The sequence below is a fragment of the Amphiura filiformis genome, chromosome 5, assembly GCF_039555335.1.
Source record: "Amphiura filiformis chromosome 5, Afil_fr2py, whole genome shotgun sequence".
NCBI classification, from domain to species: Eukaryota; Metazoa; Echinodermata; class Ophiuroidea; order Amphilepidida; family Amphiuridae; genus Amphiura; species Amphiura filiformis.
In genome coordinates this window covers 30,988,127-31,010,426 of record NC_092632.1, presented here as the reverse complement: position 1 = coordinate 31,010,426, position 22,300 = coordinate 30,988,127, and the positions used below count along the sequence as shown (strand labels likewise).

Here is a 22,300-nt window from a genome sequence, read left to right as displayed (position 1 = left end):
CCATGATTTGTCAGTTTTTGAAAGACTTTCACTTTTACAAATTCAAACTAAAAAGCTGTGTAGAAAAAGTAAATCTTACTCCGATAAAACATAGTGCAACAGGTATTGTGAGGATCATGTTACTATGTTAAAAACCAGCAAATTAAACATGCAGTTTGACACTTCTGTCTAAACTCATGATTCACAAGTGCTTCAGAACTAAATTACCAAAAGTAAGATGTACATACACATTTATTTATTTCAAACACTAGTATTCTTAACTTCTAGAAAATGTCAAAAAAGGGCCATTTTATTTAGCCATAATCATGATAATGGGGATATTATTTATTTTACGTGGAATAGGGTTTTCTGTTTTTCCTGACATTTTCTTGCACAGTTATCCTACAATAATGATAGCTACATTTTGGTTGGATTTTTCTTTTGTCCTGATATTTTCTCAATCTTCTGGGTTATGCATCCATAGCAGAAAGTGTCTACACAGCACTTGAATCCCCATCCAGGAAATGGTCCTGTAGTGATCGTGTTTCTTGTAAGTGCTCATGGCATGATGTCGTGTGCGTATACATGTACATGTAGGGCGCTCAAGACACAATGCCATCAGCACGCACAAGAGGGATCAAATGGAGATCACATTGACACTCATCTGAGGAATATGTTTTAATGTGGGTCCTGCCTCTTGCGTAGAGTCACCCAATGAAACTTGGTGTTAGTTAACTTTAGTATGTATCACACATATTGAAGGTCATATCAAGTATCGAGTAGAATCATACCAAACCCTTCATTTTTCCCATGTATATAGGATACCATTGTGGATATGATGTCACACACAGATTTACCTTATTGCATACATAGGAAACAGGATATGCGATACATCATATAGCACAAGTTGAGTAGTTCCATGTAAATTCAAAAGCATTTCTTTATTAGTGCACATTGAATCTGTCAAACAAGATGGAGGCTACCATGGCGAACCAATCTACGGAGATGACGACAACATCACTATTCTTATCAACCACAGATATGGAGATCGAAGCAACAACTTCCTTGGATATACAACAAATCATTAAACTAATTTTTCTACCTTTGATCATCCTCATTGGATTGATAGGAAATCTTATTGTATGCCTTGCAATTACAAAGACTCCCAAACTACGCAAAGTTGTCAACTACTTTGTCCTTTCACTAGCAGTGAGTGACCTTCTTGTCTGTGCCCTTGTGATACCATTGGCTATCTACCAAGAGGTCACAGGTCAATGGCGAATGGCTAGACTAACATGTCGCCTGTGGATTTTATGTGATGTGCTCCTATGCACAGCTTCCATCTGGAACCTATGTTTGGTGTCTATTGACCGATTCCTTGCTGTCACTCAACCGATAAAGTACGCTAAATATCGAACTCCGCGTAATGCTATCTTCTTGATCCTGTCTGCTTGGTTCATTTCACTTGTTACTGCTGTTATTTTAGTATTCGCATTGGCAAAGGATGGGGATGATACTGAAGTGTGTCAGGTGGAAGCTAATCCAATAGTTGGCATCATAACTGCTCTGATTGCTTTCTTCATTCCATGCATTATTATTTCGTTGCTTTACATCCAGATTTTTGTGGCCATTAAAAGGAAAGTTACTCGCAAACATTCTGATCTTGCGAAGACTGTCGCTTATCAAGCAGCAAAACTAGCACGCCAACAATCAAGCCTTAGCAAAGTTATCGACAGACAAGATAAGAGCAGTACTGCAGACGAACTATCTGCAGATCATCCATCTGGATCTGCACCAAAATCAGAAAATACCCTAACTAGGAGGAAGAGAAGATGGACTGTACGCAGAATGGAGTCAATATCCATCAAACGAGAGATGAAAACTGCTATAGTACTCGCTATCGTCGTGGGTGTGTTCATTGGATGTTGGCTGCCGTATTTTATCATTTATCTTGTAACACAATGGAGTGAAACTGATTTAAAGACAGCTTTTCAAGTAGCAACATGGCTTGGTTGGTGTAACTCAATAATTAACCCTCTTATCTACACAATATTTAATGAGGATTTCAGAGAAGCCTTCAAAGTGATTTTATTTTGTCAAAAATAGGCACATTTCAAAGACTCTTTCATGGGAGAACTCTAATGACAATCTTGATAAGTTATGCAGACATTTTGTCTTCAGTGTAAGAAAGTCATATAATGTGCCATTTTGGAAAAAAAAACCTGAGCTTTTCGATTGATTATGAATAACTGAGTATTTGGCTCATGGAAAGTAATGTCATGTACTTTCATGAATTTCTATCGTGCAATCAATTATTATTGTTTTCTTATTACTTTGCATGATCTTAATTTATTTCATTTAGAAAAAGTATATGTGTGGGTGTGGGTCGAGAGTCTGTGTGTGGGGGTGTGTTATTAGGGCGTTTTGGGTCAAGCTGGGAGAAAAAAATCCCAGGTCGACCAAAAATAGCGTATCGCACACGATAGACCACCTAAGTTATCGTAAATCGGTTTCTCCCAGGTCGACCGTAAATTTTGGGTTGCCACATTCGGCCCGCAAACGCCAGGATTTTTAGCCAGGTCAACCCATGACAAGCATGCAAATAGCCCTACATACGTGCCCCGACCATGGCGATATAGCATTATAGGGGCCTACTACATACCTACCTACCTACCAGTCAGCTTCATGCATTTCTGCACATGCTGCCTGGCTCAAGAGATGCTTCCAAATCCTACGGTCCAAAGCTGCAACCTCAGCCTCCTTTACAGTCCACCCTAGGTCCAGCCTTGAGATGTCTCTGTGGATGACGTCTCTCCATGATGTCTTAGGACGACCAGGTTTGCGTGTCCCATGGGTTGGCTTCCAATGATAGAGCCTCATGGGGGTGATGTCTCCATCCATTCGTTGCAGATGGCCAAACCACTGTAGGCGGCGCTTCCTGATAACTGATGTGAGTTGGGGCTGTTTGGTCTTGGATCGAATACAGCTATTTGATATATGTTGTGACCATATCACTCGAAGAATTTTGCGTTGGCAGCGCATGTCAAAGGCATCAAGTCTAGCCTCGTCCCTCTCTGTGAGAGTCCAGCACTCAGCGGCATAAAGGAGTGTGGAGATTACACAAGCATTGTAGAACTTCAGCTTGGTCTCCATGTTGATGTTACGATCCTTCCACACCTTGTCCAGCTCTCTGAAGGCTCCTGTGGCTTTACCGATTCTGTTATTCAATTCTTTGACATTGGACCCGTCAGCACTGCAGTAGGCACCAAGGTACTTGAAATGGTCAACTACTTTGATGAGACCTTCATTGCCTAGGTGAACAGCTGGTTTTGTAACATTGGATCGGCTAATGGTCATGATCTCTGTCTTCTTATAGCTCATCTGGAGTCCTAGTTTACCGGCAGTAACACGGATGGCTTCTGTTGTCTCTGCCATCTTGACATCAGTCTCTTCAAGGAGAGCTATATCATCAGCATAATCCAGATCAGCTAACTTTTCTTCTGGATATCTTGAACTCCTCCTTGGCAATAGGATTAATCCTCTGTTGTTTTCATCAACAGCCCTCTTCATGATGAAGTCAATGGCTAAGCCAAAGAGTAATGGAGACCAGATGTCACCCTGTCTGACTCCGGTGATGATCTTGAACCAGCTAGAAAGGGTCCCTTCTGCTTTCACTGCACATATTGTGTCCCGATATGAACTCCTTATGATGTTAACTATCTTGGGAGGTATTCCATAGATGCGGAGAATTTCCCACAGGGAGGGCCTGTGCACTGAGTCAAAAGCAGCCTTGAAGTCAATGAAATTAATGAGGCAGGGTAGCTGTTGGTCCAAACACTTCTCAATGATCTGGTTTAGGCTGAAAATTTGGTCTTGACAAGAACGGCCCTTTCTGAAGCCTGCTTGGTTGTCTCTCATTTTCAGGTCCACTTCATCTTTTACTCTCTGGAGTAGAATGGTTGAAAACACTTTTCCAGCGATGTCAATAAGGGTGATGCCTCGGTTGTTACTACAGAAGGAGAGGTCTCCCTTCTTTGGCAAGGGTAGTATTATGCCTTTTCCCCACTCTGCTGGTGTAACCTCGTTCTTCCATACATGCTCGCAACTACGGAGCAACCATTCTCTGATGACATCTCCGCCATCCTTTAGGATTTCGGGAGTGATATTGTCTACTCCTGGAGCTTTGTTTCGTTTTAAAAGACCAAGGGCTTTATCAACCTCCTCCCTAACTGGTGGATCCATATTGATGTTTAGTTCTTCTGCTTGGGTGAAGACAGAGAAATCTATGGTTTCCTCAGGTTCATCAGCATTGAGAAGACCTTTGAAGTACTCGGACCATCTCTGAAGTCGTGCAGCTTCATCCTTGATGATGTTGCCATTGACATCTCTTATCTGAGATGCTCTCCTGGAGGTTTTTCCAATTAAGATGTTCTTCATTTGGTATACTTCTCTCATGTTGTTACTTCTGGCAGCAGACTCAAGATCATCAGCAATCTTACTGTACCATGCTTTCTTATCATTCCTTAGACTTGCTCTTGTCTGCCTATTGAGCTCCCGGTAGTCACTGCCAAGTGATGGTTTGGCTCTCTTTCCCTTGATATCAAATCCCTAGATTCAGAGGAAATCCATTCTTCTTGCTTCCCTTTCCTGTATCCGAGATGTTCTCTTGCTGCCGAGTTCACAGTATCAGTGAAGTTGGCCCACTCTTCGTTAATATCGGAGGTATCGTCCAATTCAGCAAGGATGTTGAATTTGCCGCCAATTGTAGCATTGAAGCTTGCAAGTATGTCTCTGTTTGACAGGTTTGAGGAGTTGAACTTCAACTGCTTCTTCTGTTGTTTCAGGACTGCCAGAGATAAGCGGACGGTTGTGATAGCAAGGTTGTGATCGCCTCCAACATCAGCCCCTCTGTATACTTTAACATCTTTCAAAGAGTTTCTCCATTTTCTGTTAACCAAGGTGTGGTCAATCTGGTTCACTGTTTTACCATCTGGAGAGTTCCAAGTCAGCTTGTGGATGTTCTTGTGCGAAAAAAGTGAGGAGCCAACAATAAGGTCATGTGCGAGGCAGAAAGTCAGAAGTCTGATGCCATTGTCGTTTAGGGCCCCTACAGCATGGCAGCCAAGCGCAGGTTTCCATGTATTCACATCATCTCCCAGTTGAGCATTCATGTCCCCGACTACAAGTTGTATGTCATGTTTAGGGATGTTTGATACCACATCATCCAGTTGGTTATAGAAGGCATCCTTATTTGCAGTATCACCAGGACGGGTTTCACTGTTGGTAGGAGCATAGCATACTACTATGGTGAGTTTCACATGCTTGCAGTTGAATCTTGCTATGAGCATGTGATGAGTATAAATCATTGAACGGCATTCATTCATAACTTTGTGCAAGCGCCGGTGTCAGCTGTGACTTTTACGATATCAGTTTCAGCATCGAGATAAAAATAGATTTTATCTCGATGGTTTCAGTGTCTTGGCATCTAAATTAATTCAGTCATAGGCCTCTCATTTTCGTATAAATTTAATAGAGTAGGCCCTATTCTTGTTTTAGTTTGCAAAATACAGAGGCAGATATAGTCCCGGGATATAGTCATACTTCCAAGTTTTCTACTTTCTTGAATTTGCGTCAACATGTAGCCCTAAACTCGCTTAAGCTTACATCCAAGTTCGCATGGACGGTACTACAGGGTGTCCCCAAAAAAAGAGGCCCCACATTGCGCCCTTTTTTCTCCTATTTCTGAAAAGTTGATTAAATATATTTTGGTATGTAAAGAAACCTTTAATCGTTAGCTTTAATAAACCAAAACAATTATTTCAATCGGCTCACAACTTTTGAAGATATGCTCTTTTGAATAAAAGTACCCGTTTTTCACTCTGTCCACGGATAGCAAATAGAGTGGTTGGGATGGTTCATGCTCTGGAGTGGCCTGCACGATCACCAGACCTCACACCACTTTTTTTTCCTTTGTGGCAAAATCTAAGATCTTTGCAAACGTATTACTGAATGCATTCGCAAGTATCCGGCGCAAAAGGATGGTACGCAACGCAATTGATGCAATGAGGACCAGGGCTGAAACCTGTATTCGCCAAGGAGGCAACCAGGTAGAGGGCAGAGCAGCACACAAACCAAACAGCCTTTTAGGGTTACCTTTTATCCTAAAAAGAGAAATGACTTATGTTGTAAATAAAAAAGAAATCAAGAAACAAAGTAAGAAACATAATAAAACAAAAAGGCATAAATAACCAAGCAAAAATAAGTAATTGCAAGTAAAGCAAAAGAAGTCCCATTCGGCATTCATTTTACCCACAAATTAATGACACTATTAACAAAATCCATTGCCCATAAACCCACTGGTAAAGCCCATTCCATAAATAAAGTTATTTTATAAAGTTATCATTGAGGAATGTTTGATATTCATGCATGGTATGTGTACTCCTTTTCAATCTTTGAAGTAGCCAAACCTTCTCCGTGGACAGAGTGAAAAACAAGTACATTTCTTTAAAAGAGCATATCTTCAAAAGTTTTGAACCGATTGATAAAATTGTTTTGGTTTAATAAAGCTAACGACTCAAGGCTTTTTTACATACCAAAATATATTTGATTAAGTTTTCAAAAATAGGAGAAAAAGAGGGCGCAATGAGGGGCCTCTTTTTTTTGGGACACCCTGTACGTCTACGACTCGTTGTTTCAGACTTGTTACACAAATAGGATCAAATAAAATAATCCAACAAAAAATACCCTGCCTAAGTGCGGGACATAGGCTAGGCCTATACATGTTATTTAACTTTATCCACCACGAATGGAGTGCCAATTTCTATTAGCCTAAGCTGTCTTTCTATCAACAAACGTGGAATCTCCCAGCTTGACCAATTTGGCGTTATTAGGGTGTGTTGTTGTGAGGTGTGGGTTGAGTGCAGATCAGATGGGGGTGTAATGGCAGTGGTTTTGATCTTATGGAAATGATGATATTGCAAGTATGTGTTGTTTCTTGCTGCATTTATATGGGTGTGTATGATGTACATGTGGGTGGGTGTATGGCTGAAAATTAGTGAGTGGATTAATATTAATATGCAAAACTTTTAATCTCCTGTAAAACAATTTTGATATATTTTAATGTATTTATTATCTAAAAATTTACACATGTCTATTATTGTAAATTGTTACAATTCAGTGATGTTTACTGCTGCAGCTATGAATGAATAAATATCCAAACCGCTGGAAGAATTTACTAAAAACTTTGAATCACATTGTTTTGATGATATGTCTTAGAAAGTTAGTTAGAAAACCCCATATATGAAAATAATCAGACCACTTAACTTTAACAGGACTGAAAATGGTGAAAACAACCTCCTTGCAAGGTGCAGAGAAAAGAAAATTGAATCCTACCATTCCCAATCTTTTTTTAAAAACAAATTAGAATTTTTATACCCTTTTTAGGACTTGAGCAAAAAGTATAAAAAATAATATATAAATTCATACCCAAAATACAAAACAAGGTAAACTTTAACAAGGCCTTGCCCATCCGGTTTGCAAAACATCACCGTGGTTACTCTATGGTGTGTTGTACTTGCTATACCGGAACCTCACAGGAAGTATTCATACATGTACACAAAACTAGGCATCAAACTCACTTATCATTACAACTACTAACCTGGGAGGAAACAGAACCACTATATCCTCTATGCAATAGAAGTATACAGTAGTAAGCAAAGCACAGAAACTCTGAACTTGTGTGTTGATCATCCACCATCTCACAGATATGGATTCATCACTTAATAACACTATGATGAATCAAAGCATGGCTGAAGACTATACCCTAACGTATGGCCAGCGTCTGGCTCGCGTCATATTGCTACCGATCCTTATCATCGTTGGCGTAGTTGGTAATCTTCTGGTCTGCATAGCTGTGTGGAAAGCTCCCAAGTTACGCAAAGTGGTCAACTACTTCATCGTATCTCTTGCTGTTGCAGATCTGTTGGTTTGTACCATAGTGCTTCCACTGGCTATACATCAGGAATTCCATGACATCAAATGGGCATTGGCGAGATGGGTGTGTCGTATGTGGGTAACTTTGGATGTCTGCCTCAGTACCGCATCTATATATAATCTGTGCCTCGTCTCGACAGACCGATACCTTGCTGTGGCGAAACCCAATCAGTATGCCAAGTGGCGCACTCCTCGTAACGCTATAATTTGTATTGCAGCGGTTTGGTTTCTAGCATTTTTTGTGGCACTCATGTTATATTTCAGTTCTGATGACCTTGGCATAGAAACATGCATAGTAACCAGCAGTCCTGCTGTTACTGTACTTGGGCCATTATTTGCTTTCTACATTCCGTGTGTTATCATCTTAGTCTTGTACTGGCGAATTTACATCGCAATTAAACAGTTCAACTTACGACGTCCATCTACTATGAGCAGTGCGGATGAAGGCAGCAGTACAGATACAGCATCCCTGAAACATGCTGTTTCTCCCAGCCCACAGATCTCTAGAAACAACAGTTTCAATACTTCAGATATAAATAGAGTAGACATATCCACTGATGTTTTTGATAATGATGGAAATGGAACATTGCGAACTTCAAGTTCCAAGCGGAAAAGGAGACGGACCTTCAAAAGGAATAACTCTGTGTCTGGTCGAAAAGAGAGAAAATACGCCATCGTGCTCGCCATAGTTGTAGTAACCTTCATCGGATGCTGGTTGCCATTTTTCATTGTTTACCTACTAGGTCTAGGCATCCCCAATTTGCCACCGCAAGCTTTTAATGCTACTACTTGGTTAGGATGGTGCAACAGTCTAATAAATCCTATGATCTACACCATATTCAACCAAGACTTTAGAAAAGCATTCAAACGAATCCTACTTTGTAAAACATTTAAACTGAGACGGGAACTTTCGCTCTCGTAACTAGAGAACACCAGTTTACTTCGACAATAGATGTTCCATGAAAATGTACTCAAAAGTACTCAAAAGCAGCATGCTTGGTTAGGATGCTGTTACAGCATAACAAAGCATATACACCAATATTCAACCATGACTTTAGAAAAGCATTCAAACTGATCGTACTTTGTAAAACATTTCAACTTTCACTCTCTTGACTATAACTGAGCACCAGAAATGTACACTGTACACGTTCCATGAATGGACTCAAATGGAATCTACTTTGTTAAGCATTAAAAAAATCTTTGTAAAACAATTTAACTGAAACAAGAACTGTCACTCGATTAAGTAGAGAGCGCCAACTTTTTACACTATGGATGTTCCATGAAAAATGACTCAAATGGAGCTTACTGTTTTAGACTATCATTGTATCAAAAGATTCTTCCCTACTTTGTAAAACAATTTAACTGAGACAAGAACGTTCACTCACATAACTGGAGAGCACTAGTTACTTACACTATGGATGTTTAATAATAAAAGAACCCAAATGGAGTCTGTGTTTTAGGCAATTATAAAGGGTTTTCATCACAAGACATTTCAGATTTTACCATTAACATCAAAGTACATTGTGGGATAGGCTTTTACGACGGGAATTCATAACAATTAGTGGGTTTTTAGCGGGTTTAGAACTGTCAAGCTTTAGTCAGGAGTAGCTCTGACTTCATCAGGACAAAGTACCTAAGAATGAGACATGTAGGCCGCCCCTGCCTACTGATGGTTCTGAACAGCTCTTTTCAGAGCCATCAGTAGGCAAGGGGCAGCCCACATGTCTAACTCTTAGGTACTTTGTCCTGAATAAGTCAGAGCTACTCCTGAAGAAGGCTTGACAGTTCTAAACTTGTCCGACGGTGAACCCGCTAAAAACCCACTAATTGTACATTGTGTACTTAGAAAGTAAGAAACTAATTTGGACAATATAAGTTTGATCCAGCAAAATATGCAGTTAGCAGGTAACTTTGATTATGAGATACAAACCCAAATGGTGTTCAATATGAATCTATCATTCCTATGCAATATCTTTGGAACTACTAGTTTGATATTGAAAGAAATATGAAATTAGAAAGAATATGAAATTAAAATTTGTTGGTTTTTCAGCCTGTGCATGTACAAATGCATATATCATATTCATCTGCTGTGCTTAAGTACCTCACGTAGCAAACACAAAATGTTTTAAAAATTTTGTTGTAATATTTCTTTCATTGAAAGTTTTAAAAACATTTTCTTGACCTTTATATAACCTGACATTCAAATTTTAAAAACATTTTGAATAAAATCAGAACATGTTTATAACACGTTTATAACATCTAAAGAACATGTTTGTGTTTGCTGGGTCATTTTAAGGAGGGTGCTTCTTATGATGTATTATTTACTCTGTTATAAAATTCAAATTGGGCATTTTGCTGGGAAATAATACCGTATTCCAATATAATGCATTAAGTTGTAATTAAATGTTGCAGCCTATGAAACTTTATAGGTTTCTGTGAAGTGAAAGGGGGCAGGGGTTGTTTCAATAAATATGATAAGTTAGAAGAGTTCCAACAGGACATCAATTAGGTTAGTTAACTCTACTGCTCTCATTCTAGCAGTAGCAGTATTTAAAATGCTTTTATTCATTACACATTGCAATTTATTTATATGTCATCTTAAACGTGATGTTCTTGCATAAATTTGCCAGTTTGAACCTTTATGTATAATAAGTAATGAAAGCTCAATAATATGAAATACAATTTTCATTTATGAATTGAACATATTTATTACCATGTGTAACACTATGTATAGTGTACTCGTACATTGGTATATTTTTGAAGTATATGCTAAAACTGGAAATATTGATTACTGTACAAAGGTGTAAATAGAAATTTTCAATAATCACTTTGAATATGAATTTTCAGGCTGCAATTATTCTATGAAATTTTCTTTGCTAATATGTAGTTTAAGACAATTGGACAGGAAGCTATGTGCCAGCTAGACTTCTCCATAGTCCACTTGCCCATTTTGCATACTCTTGCCATTACATTTAAGCATAAAACTCTGTATCTGATCTTTTCAGTCACCGCACTCCCTCTGTTTGTTAGCTTCCCAAGTGGACTACTGACTTTGCCTTGCAGTTAAGATTTTTAACACGGGACTCTATGGAGAGTTAGGCCAATTTCTGGCCTAACTAAAATTGACCATGATGTAATGCATCTTTAAAATTGATCTGCCTTGTGATTGGTCGCCCATATCTCGCTATTGTTTAAATCTTCCGGACCCGCGCCATTACCATTAACTACACCGTACACAACTATCTGTGTTGACGCGAATGTTATCTCTCATCAAACATCTAGCGCGTCTTGTATATACCATGCTTAGTACTTGTGGTTAATGGACTGTATAAACAAGTATGCTTGACTGTGTGTTTTTAGAGAGCAAAGTCCCGGGGGTAAAGCTGCTTAAAATTCAAAGTCCATAGTCAGATTTTCGGGGTTCGCTATCAATAAACTGGTAGATTCCAAAATCAGAATTGTTCAGTATTAAAGTGAGCCATTATAATTATGCAAGATAATGATGTTGCATTCAGTTACTTTTATTGTCACTAATTATCTGATATTTATAACTCTTTATGACCATTTTACTATTGAATACTTTAATTTTAATAAACATCATCAGTATAATTTTGAGTTCAACGAAATGGGTTCATCATGACTAATAATAACATATTTTAAATAAAATTCGACTATGGCATAGTCTATGTGCCAGCAGAGAGAGTTCTAGCTAACCCAAGTCGAGTGCTGGCTAATTTTACTTTTCGTTTAAAGTGAAGTGGGGCGACAAGGGTTTTTTCTTTTTCCAATTGCTGGTCCACAAGCATCAGTGCCAGTTACACATGCAGTAGAACCCTGCCAATGTTTTCACACTGATGCACAACCCATTTATTGGGTGAAAAGAACAGGATCATGCAATGCTACATTGTTTAGCATTTTTTTTCTTCTGCTGCCTACTCAAATGTCGAGTAAATTAAATCCAGTTAGTAATTAACTTCACAAGCCTTTGCATCAGGGCTTGAGATTGGAATTCCAGTTTCCTTTCTCACAAAGTAAGGGCTGAGAGTAAAATTGTACAATTGATTGTGTTTGGGAGTAGCCTTCTCTCTTTTCTCTTTTTCCAAGATATTTTCTTCCATTTCTTGCTTTGTTTATCAAAGCTATCTAGGCCAGCATGCATATTTATTAGCCTTCACTGGCTATTCAGGCTTGTGCATTTGTATGAGCTTGGAACGGTCCATGGTTTTCCATGAATTAGCATGTGTCCCTCACGGACCAACCTGGGTAAACAAACAAACAAACAAACAAACAAACAAACAAACACCTTGCAGTGTAATTAACTATGTAACATGGCCCAATAGGATAGCAGTCCCTTGCACACTGGAGGGGCTATACTGCATAATGAAAGCTCAATTAAATAAAATACACTCCTATTATCATTTGTGAAAGTATTTATTGCTACATATAACACTATGTGAAATCTGTATATTTCTGAAAAGTACATAGTACATAATCAAAATGTAATATTGATTATTGTAAAAAGATGTAAAAATAAATATTTTCAAAATTAGTCATTTTGGAACATGAATTTTCATGTTGTAATCATTCTACACAATCTTGCTTGCCTAAAAGCCTGGTTTTTGTGTGTACTTACTTCGAAAGTTTGATAAACTTTGTTCAAATTCTATGTGGCAAGATTCATAACATCATGGATTGATATATATAGCATGCATGTAGTTGGGCCCAGCTCATAGGCATAGGAATTTCGGAAAATACCCAAAGCAAGTATTTTTCATCAGTGTAAAACGGACCCAAAGCAAGTACTACTTGGTTGTTTTCCAACCCCTAAGCAAGTATTTTGAGTAGCGATGAATACATCCAGGCTAAAAAGTGCCAGTAGTGATCAGTCAAGAGGCATGAAGAAAAAGCACATGTTTTGAGGAGTTTGCTAAATTAATTTCAACTGAAATATCGGTGACAAGTTTGGCTACCCTTTTCAAGTGACATCTGTGTGACTATGGTACTCTTTCCCCCTAAAGAGTACCTAAACAAGATACTCGCATATTGCGCTCGGCCATGAAAAAGACCTTTTGACTTGCTTTTATGTACACGTTTGATACATATATACACAACTCGAAATCCATGTGTCCTCCCCCGTATAGTGAAGTCAATGCTTTAGCATTGTTGCGGCATAAGAGCATGTCAATTAATTATCTTTGCATGTGGTGTATGTATATGCTCTGTGGGTAATAGGTTTGACTTGCTCAATTTGATAAATGCGACCAGCGAAATACGCACCTATGTAACTACTAAACTCGAGGTGATAAAAAGTATAGCACATTTACCAACATTAAGAATTCCAGTTTGATAAATGGACAACTTAAAATAAACCTTCAACATGTGCTTGAAATAGTCGGGAAAATATCAAACTATAAGTTCTGGCAAAACCCAGTCAATCAACCTACCACAGCATATCGATGAACCTCAATCATGACCTCTCATAGAGGATCTTGGTAAAGCAGCTGCCAACATCCTCAGGTTATAAAGGTGCTTCCCCATCAAAACCATGTCAACCATACATTCACATCAGCGGTTAAAGGAAATACCTAACAAACAATTCTGGACATACTCAGAAACCTTTATTCAATGTACAGGGGAAAGGAGAATTATGCATCGCATACCAGCAAAATTAAACATGAATTTACAAATGGAAACATGACATGCATAGGCAGATATATAAGAGTAATAACTCTGGACATACCTGCCTGTGCAGGGACTTAAACCCCACACGCTCTAACCACTGAGCTACACAGACTGTCCCTAATTAACAGGACTCGAGTACTTGTGGATGAGCAGTCAGCATAAACAATACAAGCAACACATTACATATCAGTGTACAAGATCAATTAATGATACTTACCCGCCAGCCTAATATAATCATACAAACAAGGAAAGGCTTACGCATCATACACTGGAACGTGGAAACATTCAAACATTACAAACTAGCGCACAAGATCAAATTAATGATGCTTAATTGTTACTCATAACTCACCTAAAGGTAGGGACTAAAGGTAGATTCCATAACTCACTTTAAGAACTAACCATATCTTACTATAAATAGGGAAATGTTGTATGTATGTATCTATGTATGTATCGCTATAAAGGCTCCGTCAGTTTCGATCAAATGTCGCCAAATTCATACGGAGATCGAGGAATATCTGGGAACGTGTTTAAACTTTATTTGGTTGAAAAGCGGTCAAGAATTGGCCTCAAAATCAGTGAAAATGTGGTCCGTTGCTATCCAAGGTAAACAAAAAGAGGAGTCAGTTACTAAGCTAGGCCTGCGCGTCGCACGGGCGTAGTATTCCATAACTCAGCTAGTATTCCATAACTCATCTTAGGCCAAAAAAAAAAAAAAGGTTTGTCTCAAAGCTCACGAGAAATTTGAAAACAAATGCGAAATGCGATTTTTTTTTTTTTTTTTTTTTTTTTTTTTTTTTTTTTTTTTTTTTTTTTTATTAAGTCTGATTTTCGCCAAATTTTTTTTTTGAAATTAAAAAAAATTTCTGCATTTGTTTTTTGTCAAATCGTGGGATTTTACAAACGTGCGCGCAAGCTTTGAGACGAACCTTTTTTTTTTTTTGGCCTTAGGGACTAACAGTAGATTCAATAACTTGCCTTGAGGTAAGTGGCCCCTGCTTCATCAAGAGTGGTCCCTGGTTTACTCCAAATCTTGGTGAACCAAGGGCCACTTTTTTTTGCCAAAGTGGTCTCTGGTTCAAACTCTCTTATTTTCACCCTTGCTGGGGACTAACCATAGATTCCATAACACACCGTGGGGACTGTAAACTGTGCAGGGCATAACTCGCCTTTTAAACATACTTTTCTGTAACTCCAAGTAACTCCTCTAACTTGCCTTTTTTAACTCACTGTTTACATCAAGTCTTTTAGGGTATAACCTTTTCCTTGTTGTTTATAAGAGAAGGTGCAATAATTATGTGTATACCCTCCAGTGATTAACTCTGGCAGTGAGGGGGGGGGTAAGAATTTTGTTGGCAAGTCATGGGGTTGAATCAATTTTTGGAAGCTTGAAGGAAAGGGGCAAGAAAGTTTTACTTTTGGCACATATGTTTTGGACCTTTTCAATATGACGTACCTCCTGATCTTATGTACAGAGCATTATGTGACCGCAAGCATGCACAGCCAGCAGTGACAAATGAGTTATGACCCTGAATCTGTGAGAACCGGAAGTGATCCCTTAATTACCTTTGACCCCGCAAAAATATCACATAGTGCTTAGGATGTCATAAGGAATATTCCTGGAGAATTTCAGCTTAATCGGAACTTATACATGGATTTTGATTTTTTTTTTAAATTTATGATTGACCTTTTGACCCCCTTAATGACCATTGACATCAATGAAAATTAACTTTATGTACACCGACAAAATGCATTGTTCCAATTTTAATTTAAAAATTCTACTATGTTTAGTTGTTGAGATAAAAATTCTTGAAGTTATTTAGCTAAAAACAGGAAGTGACCCCTTAATGACCTTTGACCCCCAAAATAAAAATACCATGCATATATCAGGTAACACTGATTCATGTATGATGATTATATTACTCTGGTCTGTTTACATTTTGAGATAAAAATTTGTTAAACTTTTTTGATAATTTTGGTTTTTGACCGGAAGTAACCCCTTAATGACCTTTGACCCCAAAACTGTAGGCATCCTAAAGACCCTAGCTAGTAGCGATGCATGTGTGCTAATGGCGACTCTCTGCTAGGTAATTTGTAAAGACAGTGATTTTTTGAATATTTTTTACAAATTTTTAATGACCTTTGATCCCAATTCTGTGAGGAACTTTTAGACACTGGCTATAGATGATGCATGCGTGTAAGTGAAGTCACGGTGCTATGTAATATGTGGGAGGAGTATCATTTTTAGTGAAAATCCAAGTTTTGGCCATTGACGGATGTGGATGACATTTGACCGGAAGTTGATCATGTGACATCTGTGGCACCACCAAACGGTTCTACTGACCAAGTATGGTCAACATGCCTGAAAGCATGTGGCTACGATGGCCGATTATGATAATGTTGACAGAAGAAGAAAGAAGAAAGAAGAACGCGGTAAAAAGAATGCACAGCGCCGATGGCGGCTGTGCAACTTTGAAACAATTCCCTGCTACCTGTACAATGTAGTAGGATCATAAAACCATAACATTTTGACATTGGGGTTTTCAAGTAATTTGGCCTGTATATTGGCAGTTGGGTAAGGGAAGCAATTTGTAGTACAATATTTTGGAAGCTTGCCAACCCCTCATGCATAATTACTGCACAGTCCCTAATGGGAATTGTTTCACAGAGGAAGTGTATTCACCTTGAGGTTAACCAAAGGAAGTAATACACAGAGAAGATTTTCAATTGCGAAATGGATCAGGGCCATATTACCAGCAAAAGGTCCTTGTACACACAGCCCTTAAATCAGAACACTTATACACATCAGAACTCATATATTTGACATGATCCTTTCCAGTCACACCAAAGTCCGGAATTGATTTACCAATGTAAAATCAATAATTAAAGAGAAAAGTCCTCATATTAAACGTACTTGATTGGGTTGTACATATTGCAAAGTGTATGTTTCCTGCTTTATTCCCAGGTTTTTTTGCTCTTCATTTATCTTTTTGACTTCAATACTTTCTTTGCTCACAGTGCATAAAATAAATGTGCCAACAGAAAAATCACACTCACAGCAAATAAATGGGTCAATGTCACAAGCCCATGGCGGCCATCTTGGACATACGGGTGAGGGAAAACCAAGGAAATTATATATAACAACTGGAAGTGGTGATATGTATACTGATGCATGGCTGCAAACGTAACCAGCCCAGCTAAAACATAAATGTTTATAAACCAACAAATGTACAGCAAGACTTTTCACACCAAACACACCTGGTAAGCAAGTCTACTAAATGACCTCAAAAGGTCATGTCGTCTGAGAAAAAAATGGCGATCAAGAACCAGCTCCTTTCCAGTGAAAATACATCTTATATAGCCAATGTTAACATGAGGTCATTGGCAGAAATATTTTCCTATCATATTGGACTAACATGTTCGCTATGGAATTTCACAATATAACAGTAATGGAAAGAAAAATGCAAATGTTCGTCATGTTTTGTACTGACGAGGTGACCAGCTCTAATGATGTCACTATGTAAACAATGTAGGGTATTAAGTAATTAATAGGTAATACCAAATATGGAGGTATCCAAAAGTATGCTAATTAGAAGGTTCAACGAATCAGTCTATGATCCTGGCATCCAAAATTATGTAAATGAGTTGAAGAAGGTTAGGTGAACATGTACAGTAGTTCGCATCTAGTTATACTAGAAAATCTTTGGGGAAAAATACTTCAATTACTTCATGAACATTTCAAATGATTATTCCTCATTCCTCACAAACAGTTTTTAAAATTCAGATTTTAAAATTCACCTTTCCTTATCAATGTTATGATAATGACAAAATTTCATATTCATGTGTTGTAAAGTTGCGATATAAACTCCATTCCCGAAACAATAAATCCATCACAACCGTAGCAAAGACCTGTGTTATTATTATGTACATTACCTCTCCACGTAACTTCTTGGCAGCACTGTCCAGCTGCTTCTTGAAAGTCTTCATCTTGTCATTAGAAATACCCTTTGCATTCTCCAAAGTGAGACTTGGTAGCCTGCAACAATAATAAATAAGAAGGTTTGAAAATTGTACCAAACCTATTCTCTTAGTTTCTATTCATCAACACTTTATTCGAACCAGTAATAATTGCACAATTAAAAAAAGCTATATTTCTCAAAAAGTCCAATAGTGGATGTAACGGCTTTTGCAACTAACCTCTTCATATTTGCATCACTTTTAGGTAATTTGTCTGAAAAGATTACGGGCAGCTCCCCCCCCCCCCACCATCGCATGTCTCATCATGTGTTTTGATTTATTTGGGAGCTTTGCTGGATTTTGGCCTGCGTAGCATCACACAGTCCCATTTTTATACCGGTATCCATTATATTTCTATATTCAGATGTGCCTACAATTTATATATGCTTAATGCTTGCTGATTACACAATTTTGCTTTGAATGTTAGATAAAATATCTTTAAATGTTTATTACATTATGTATTTGAATAAGTAAAATCAATGAGATCCTATTGGATGGCTGATATGTGCAGCAAAATGTGATATTCGTTTTCCTCTTTCCCATCTCTGTCTATGGGTAATCAGGTGTATTATCTTTAAATGCCTATGATATGTTCCACAACTGTTTGGAGCAACCTGCAGAATTAAAACCAGAGAACCATGACTTCACCGCTATCTTGATACACGCATGGAGCCAAAATTGGGGGTATTCGGTTTCGCTTTGAATGCACTGTTTTCGTTCGTTTCCACACACCGTCGGCAAGGACCCGAATACCTCCAATTCCCCCCCCCCCAAGCTGACTAGGCTATTTACGTGGCGGTAGTCTGGGTTCTCTGGTTTTAATTATGTGGAGTAACCTACCTTTATTTTTGTACAGGTATTATTATCAAATGATGTACTCACTGACTCCATCCTATATGCATTTAGGAGGAGATCAATAATACTTCATTCCTTTACCTATTTCAGACAATAGGTTTGGTCCTATGCCCTTTAACCTTTTCCTAATGCACCAAATTATGTATTATAGAATCTATTTTATAGTTACAATATAAAAAAACAATTGCACAGTTCATAGAATTTCTGATCGCAAGATATCCAAAATAGAAGACTTACTCATCAGGATAGTGTGGAGGGTATCTCACTCTCAAGTCAACGGTCACATGAACATCACTGGTAAAACTCATGCCTTGTGTGGGTAGAAGATGAAGACGATATTCAACTCCTCTCTGCAAACAAAGTAAACAATATGATACAAAATATGTTTGCATAATATTAATATTAAGGAAACCAACTTTTGCTACATCCAAGTTTAGTTAAATTGAATTATGTTCACTGAGACAGTTGGTAATTGAAGATCTTTATTAACAAAATGTCATATTTAATCCACTAAAGTCACTTTATCACTTAGTGTATACTCACATTCACAAAAATTAACATAATTTTAGAGAATATTAATTTATCTGAATCCTAAGTAGGATGAGAGGAATAATTTGGTAGGGTTTTAAACAAAAATTGACCAACTTTGAAATCTGATCCCTGTGTGTGTGTGTTACCCCCTTATGTCCTCTTGAGGACCTTCAACCTTTTATGAAAATACACATAAAAGATTCGGGATCAACACTCCAAAATTGACCAAGTATCTCAAATAGACTGTGGCTCTCTATGTAGACCCCTCTTAAATTTGCCCCTAACTACAAGGATGGAAATATTGGGGGTAGCCATCAAGAATGGGGTGGTCAACATTTAAGGTTTTGTGTCCAAATTGTTCATATGTTTTTTTTGTATGTTTTTAAGAAATACAACAAATTGCTCAAAACTTAGGGCAGTCATGTCCCGCTTGCTTGACTCTCAACTTTACAACATTATTACATCTATGTAACTACATGTTATAGAGACTTACACTATGGTCTCCAGGATTTAAGTCTTCAAAATCACCCATAAACATAGCTTGAAGAACACTCAATTCATTTTCCTGCCTCTCTTGGTAGGTTTCTTCTTCGGCCATTTTTATATAATCTGCTCACGGCATTACTCAGCAGCCTTTTCAATAATAAACTTTGAGCAGTGGAAATGCTAAGCAGTGTTAACTTTCCATCAAATAAGCAAGTAACAGATCATTATCCGTTACATACTGTATGATTATTACAGCCACTCCATCCAATGATGGTCCTGATGCAAACGAAAACAACCTACATGAACTGCAATAATTTAAAAAAATATAATTAAAGTAATTAACAAATGAATATCATATAGCTCACAGTTTAATGAAGTAACAACTTTATGTATAGTACAATGAGCAGATTGTGTCTAATTTTATAAATGCACCATGCATGGAAGAACTTTGAATGACAGTGTTCCAACTAGGGCTGTTGTCGACAAGGCTGTTTTCATCAATATATTGTCAACAAAGCAATTTTTCCGATTGTCGACAAGTATGATCTAGATCAACTGTCGCCAAAACTAATTATCAAAAAAATTAGAGAAATGCTTGAGATATGCTTAACATCACCATTATTTTATACCAAGAAATAACTGCATCAGTCTTCTATTTAATTCACATGTAATATTATGGGGAGCGGAACACAAAATCTGTGTTGTACGACCTTTGACATTCTTTTGTCTTTCACTTTGTGTGAGTGTGCTTGACTATACTTTGGTGGTCATGAAAGGATTCAAAAGATAACCTCTGTCCCAATTATCCCAAGCTATTGTCTGAAACTGCTCCATGGAGGATGTATTATAAGAGCTCAGTCTTCAAATGAAAGTACATAAACACCTCCAATAAAAAAGTCCGCAGTTATGTAACCCCATCCTACACCAAAAACCTGATCTTGCTATGACAATTTGATTGATTAGGTCGTCTGCAGAATATTATTAGCTCCAATGTGTTACCAAATTTGCTTCTAAACACTCTAAATTGACAAAGATTGATACCAGTATATATGAAAGTTGGTGCATCTTCAAAAGTTGCAAATCAAAATGATGCACGCGGGGAAATAATTCCTTAATCGTCAGGGAAAACCCCTTGTTGGCCGATCCCCAATATCTTTTGGTAATTCAATAATAAGCACAACAAGAAGATCAAAGAGCCGCTGTGGGCTGTGAGCCTGTGGCTATAATGTTCTATGCAAATTAGATGACTCTCCCAGGGCAGGCTTGCGAAGGCGGCAACGCGTCGCGCTGAATAATTCATGAGTGCCGTCGTACATGGTCATATTATACAGTACATAATACACTGTACATGTTTCGGGGTCAGGGAAAAGGCATAACGTCATCAGACTGACCTCATTAATAATTAAAGAGTAAACATGTGCTTGTACGGTAATATACACTGCGATATGCACTGTACATGTTTCGGGGTCATGGAAATACCGATTGACCTCATTAATATTGAAAACATTTGATATGGGGGAGATTCCCACGATATCAACAGGTGATATGTACAGTGTAATCATGTACCGGTACTGTATGCTGTGGAGAATACTAGCCTGCGATCAATAACAATTAACAGTGGAACTTAGTTGAAAATTAGTGCAGAAATATATTTTGTTTGTTTGTCTGCATTGCTATTAATGTAAGTAAAATATGCAAGTCATAATGCCGTCTTTGCACAATAATTTTGCAATTGCCCGATCGGGCAGAGTGCCTGGTGATTTAGCTTGCCCGGCAGTATTTTTAATTGCCCCGGGCAATCGGACAGGCGATTTATCGGAGCCTGCTTCACTTGACCAAAATATATAATTTATTTTTGTGATGAGATAATCGCACATGGAATTTTAGAGGGGTTTTTTATAGCAGTTCCATATAGAAAAGCTGCTCCATCATGAGACTGTGCCGTTTTGTTTTGCAATTGATTCATCAAATATTGTCTGAATGTTTTGGATGAAAGTCAAAGTCAATCTTTGACAAGATGTAACTTTGTTATGGAAATTAAGTGCTGACAAAACGGTTTTCAGTTTTGGCTTTCTTTACTCAATTTAATTTGATATTATAAAATGATGTGGTTTGATGACCAACTTGATTTCGCCTTTCATACATGTACCTACATCATGTCATGTGTTATAGGGTGCTTATAAAAAATAAGTTATTGCATTGGTGGTGTGCACAGTGCAGGTATGAGAGGCAAACCTTAGTTATTAACATATTTGCTAGTCTGTCAAATTTGCCTAGACCGGGGCCCAAACACAAAATACATATTACATAGAAATTTAAAAGAACAGATAGGTCAAGGAAACCTACATAAATATGTTGTCTATACTTCACTTGACCCAAATATACGATTACTTTTGGTGATAAGACAATCGCACATGGAATTTTAGAGGGATTTTGATAGCAGTTCCACATAGAAAAGCTGCTATCAAAGTATCATCATGAGACTGTAAGATCTAGAAACACTGCCGAAATGCTGTTTTGTTGAAAAGGGGTATAATCCTTCTTGTCTTCCATGAGCAACCGCGTCATATCGGGTATAATCTTCCTTCCAGGAGCAACCACTGTGTATGATTGACGGGCTATTCCATTGCTTGTAATAGGGTAGTGTATTTTAGCGGGGCATGGTGCACGCGCGGTTGCCCATGTACTAGTACAAGGTAGACTTTCGCCAAGACTTGGCATGTGGTTGTTGGTGTAGGGGTGTGTAGGTGTGTGTGTTGGG

General features: G+C 38.0%; 2 protein-coding genes across 2 annotated transcripts in view; one reads left to right on the top strand and one right to left on the bottom strand.

The window, feature by feature from the left end:
* The window catches only part of LOC140152960 (eIF-2-alpha kinase GCN2-like), a 69,420-nt gene extending 49,573 nt beyond the window's left edge, over positions 1 to 19,847 (bottom strand). The window contains 3 exon segments of the mRNA XM_072175514.1: positions 17,584 to 17,686; positions 18,760 to 18,872; positions 19,547 to 19,847. Of these exon segments, the coding sequence (XP_072031615.1) occupies positions 17,584 to 17,686; positions 18,760 to 18,872; positions 19,547 to 19,651 (321 nt within the window). The 5' untranslated portion in view covers positions 19,652 to 19,847.
* Positions 731 to 9,292, top strand: LOC140151673 (uncharacterized). The gene is made up of 3 exons (XM_072174009.1): positions 731 to 2,082; positions 3,001 to 3,249; positions 7,715 to 9,292. The coding sequence occupies exons 1-3, from the start codon at positions 952 to 954 to the stop codon at positions 8,891 to 8,893; spliced, it is 2,559 nt and encodes an 852-aa protein (XP_072030110.1). The 5' UTR covers positions 731 to 951; the 3' UTR covers positions 8,894 to 9,292.
* Positions 19,848 to 22,300: the final 2,453 nt, after the last annotated feature.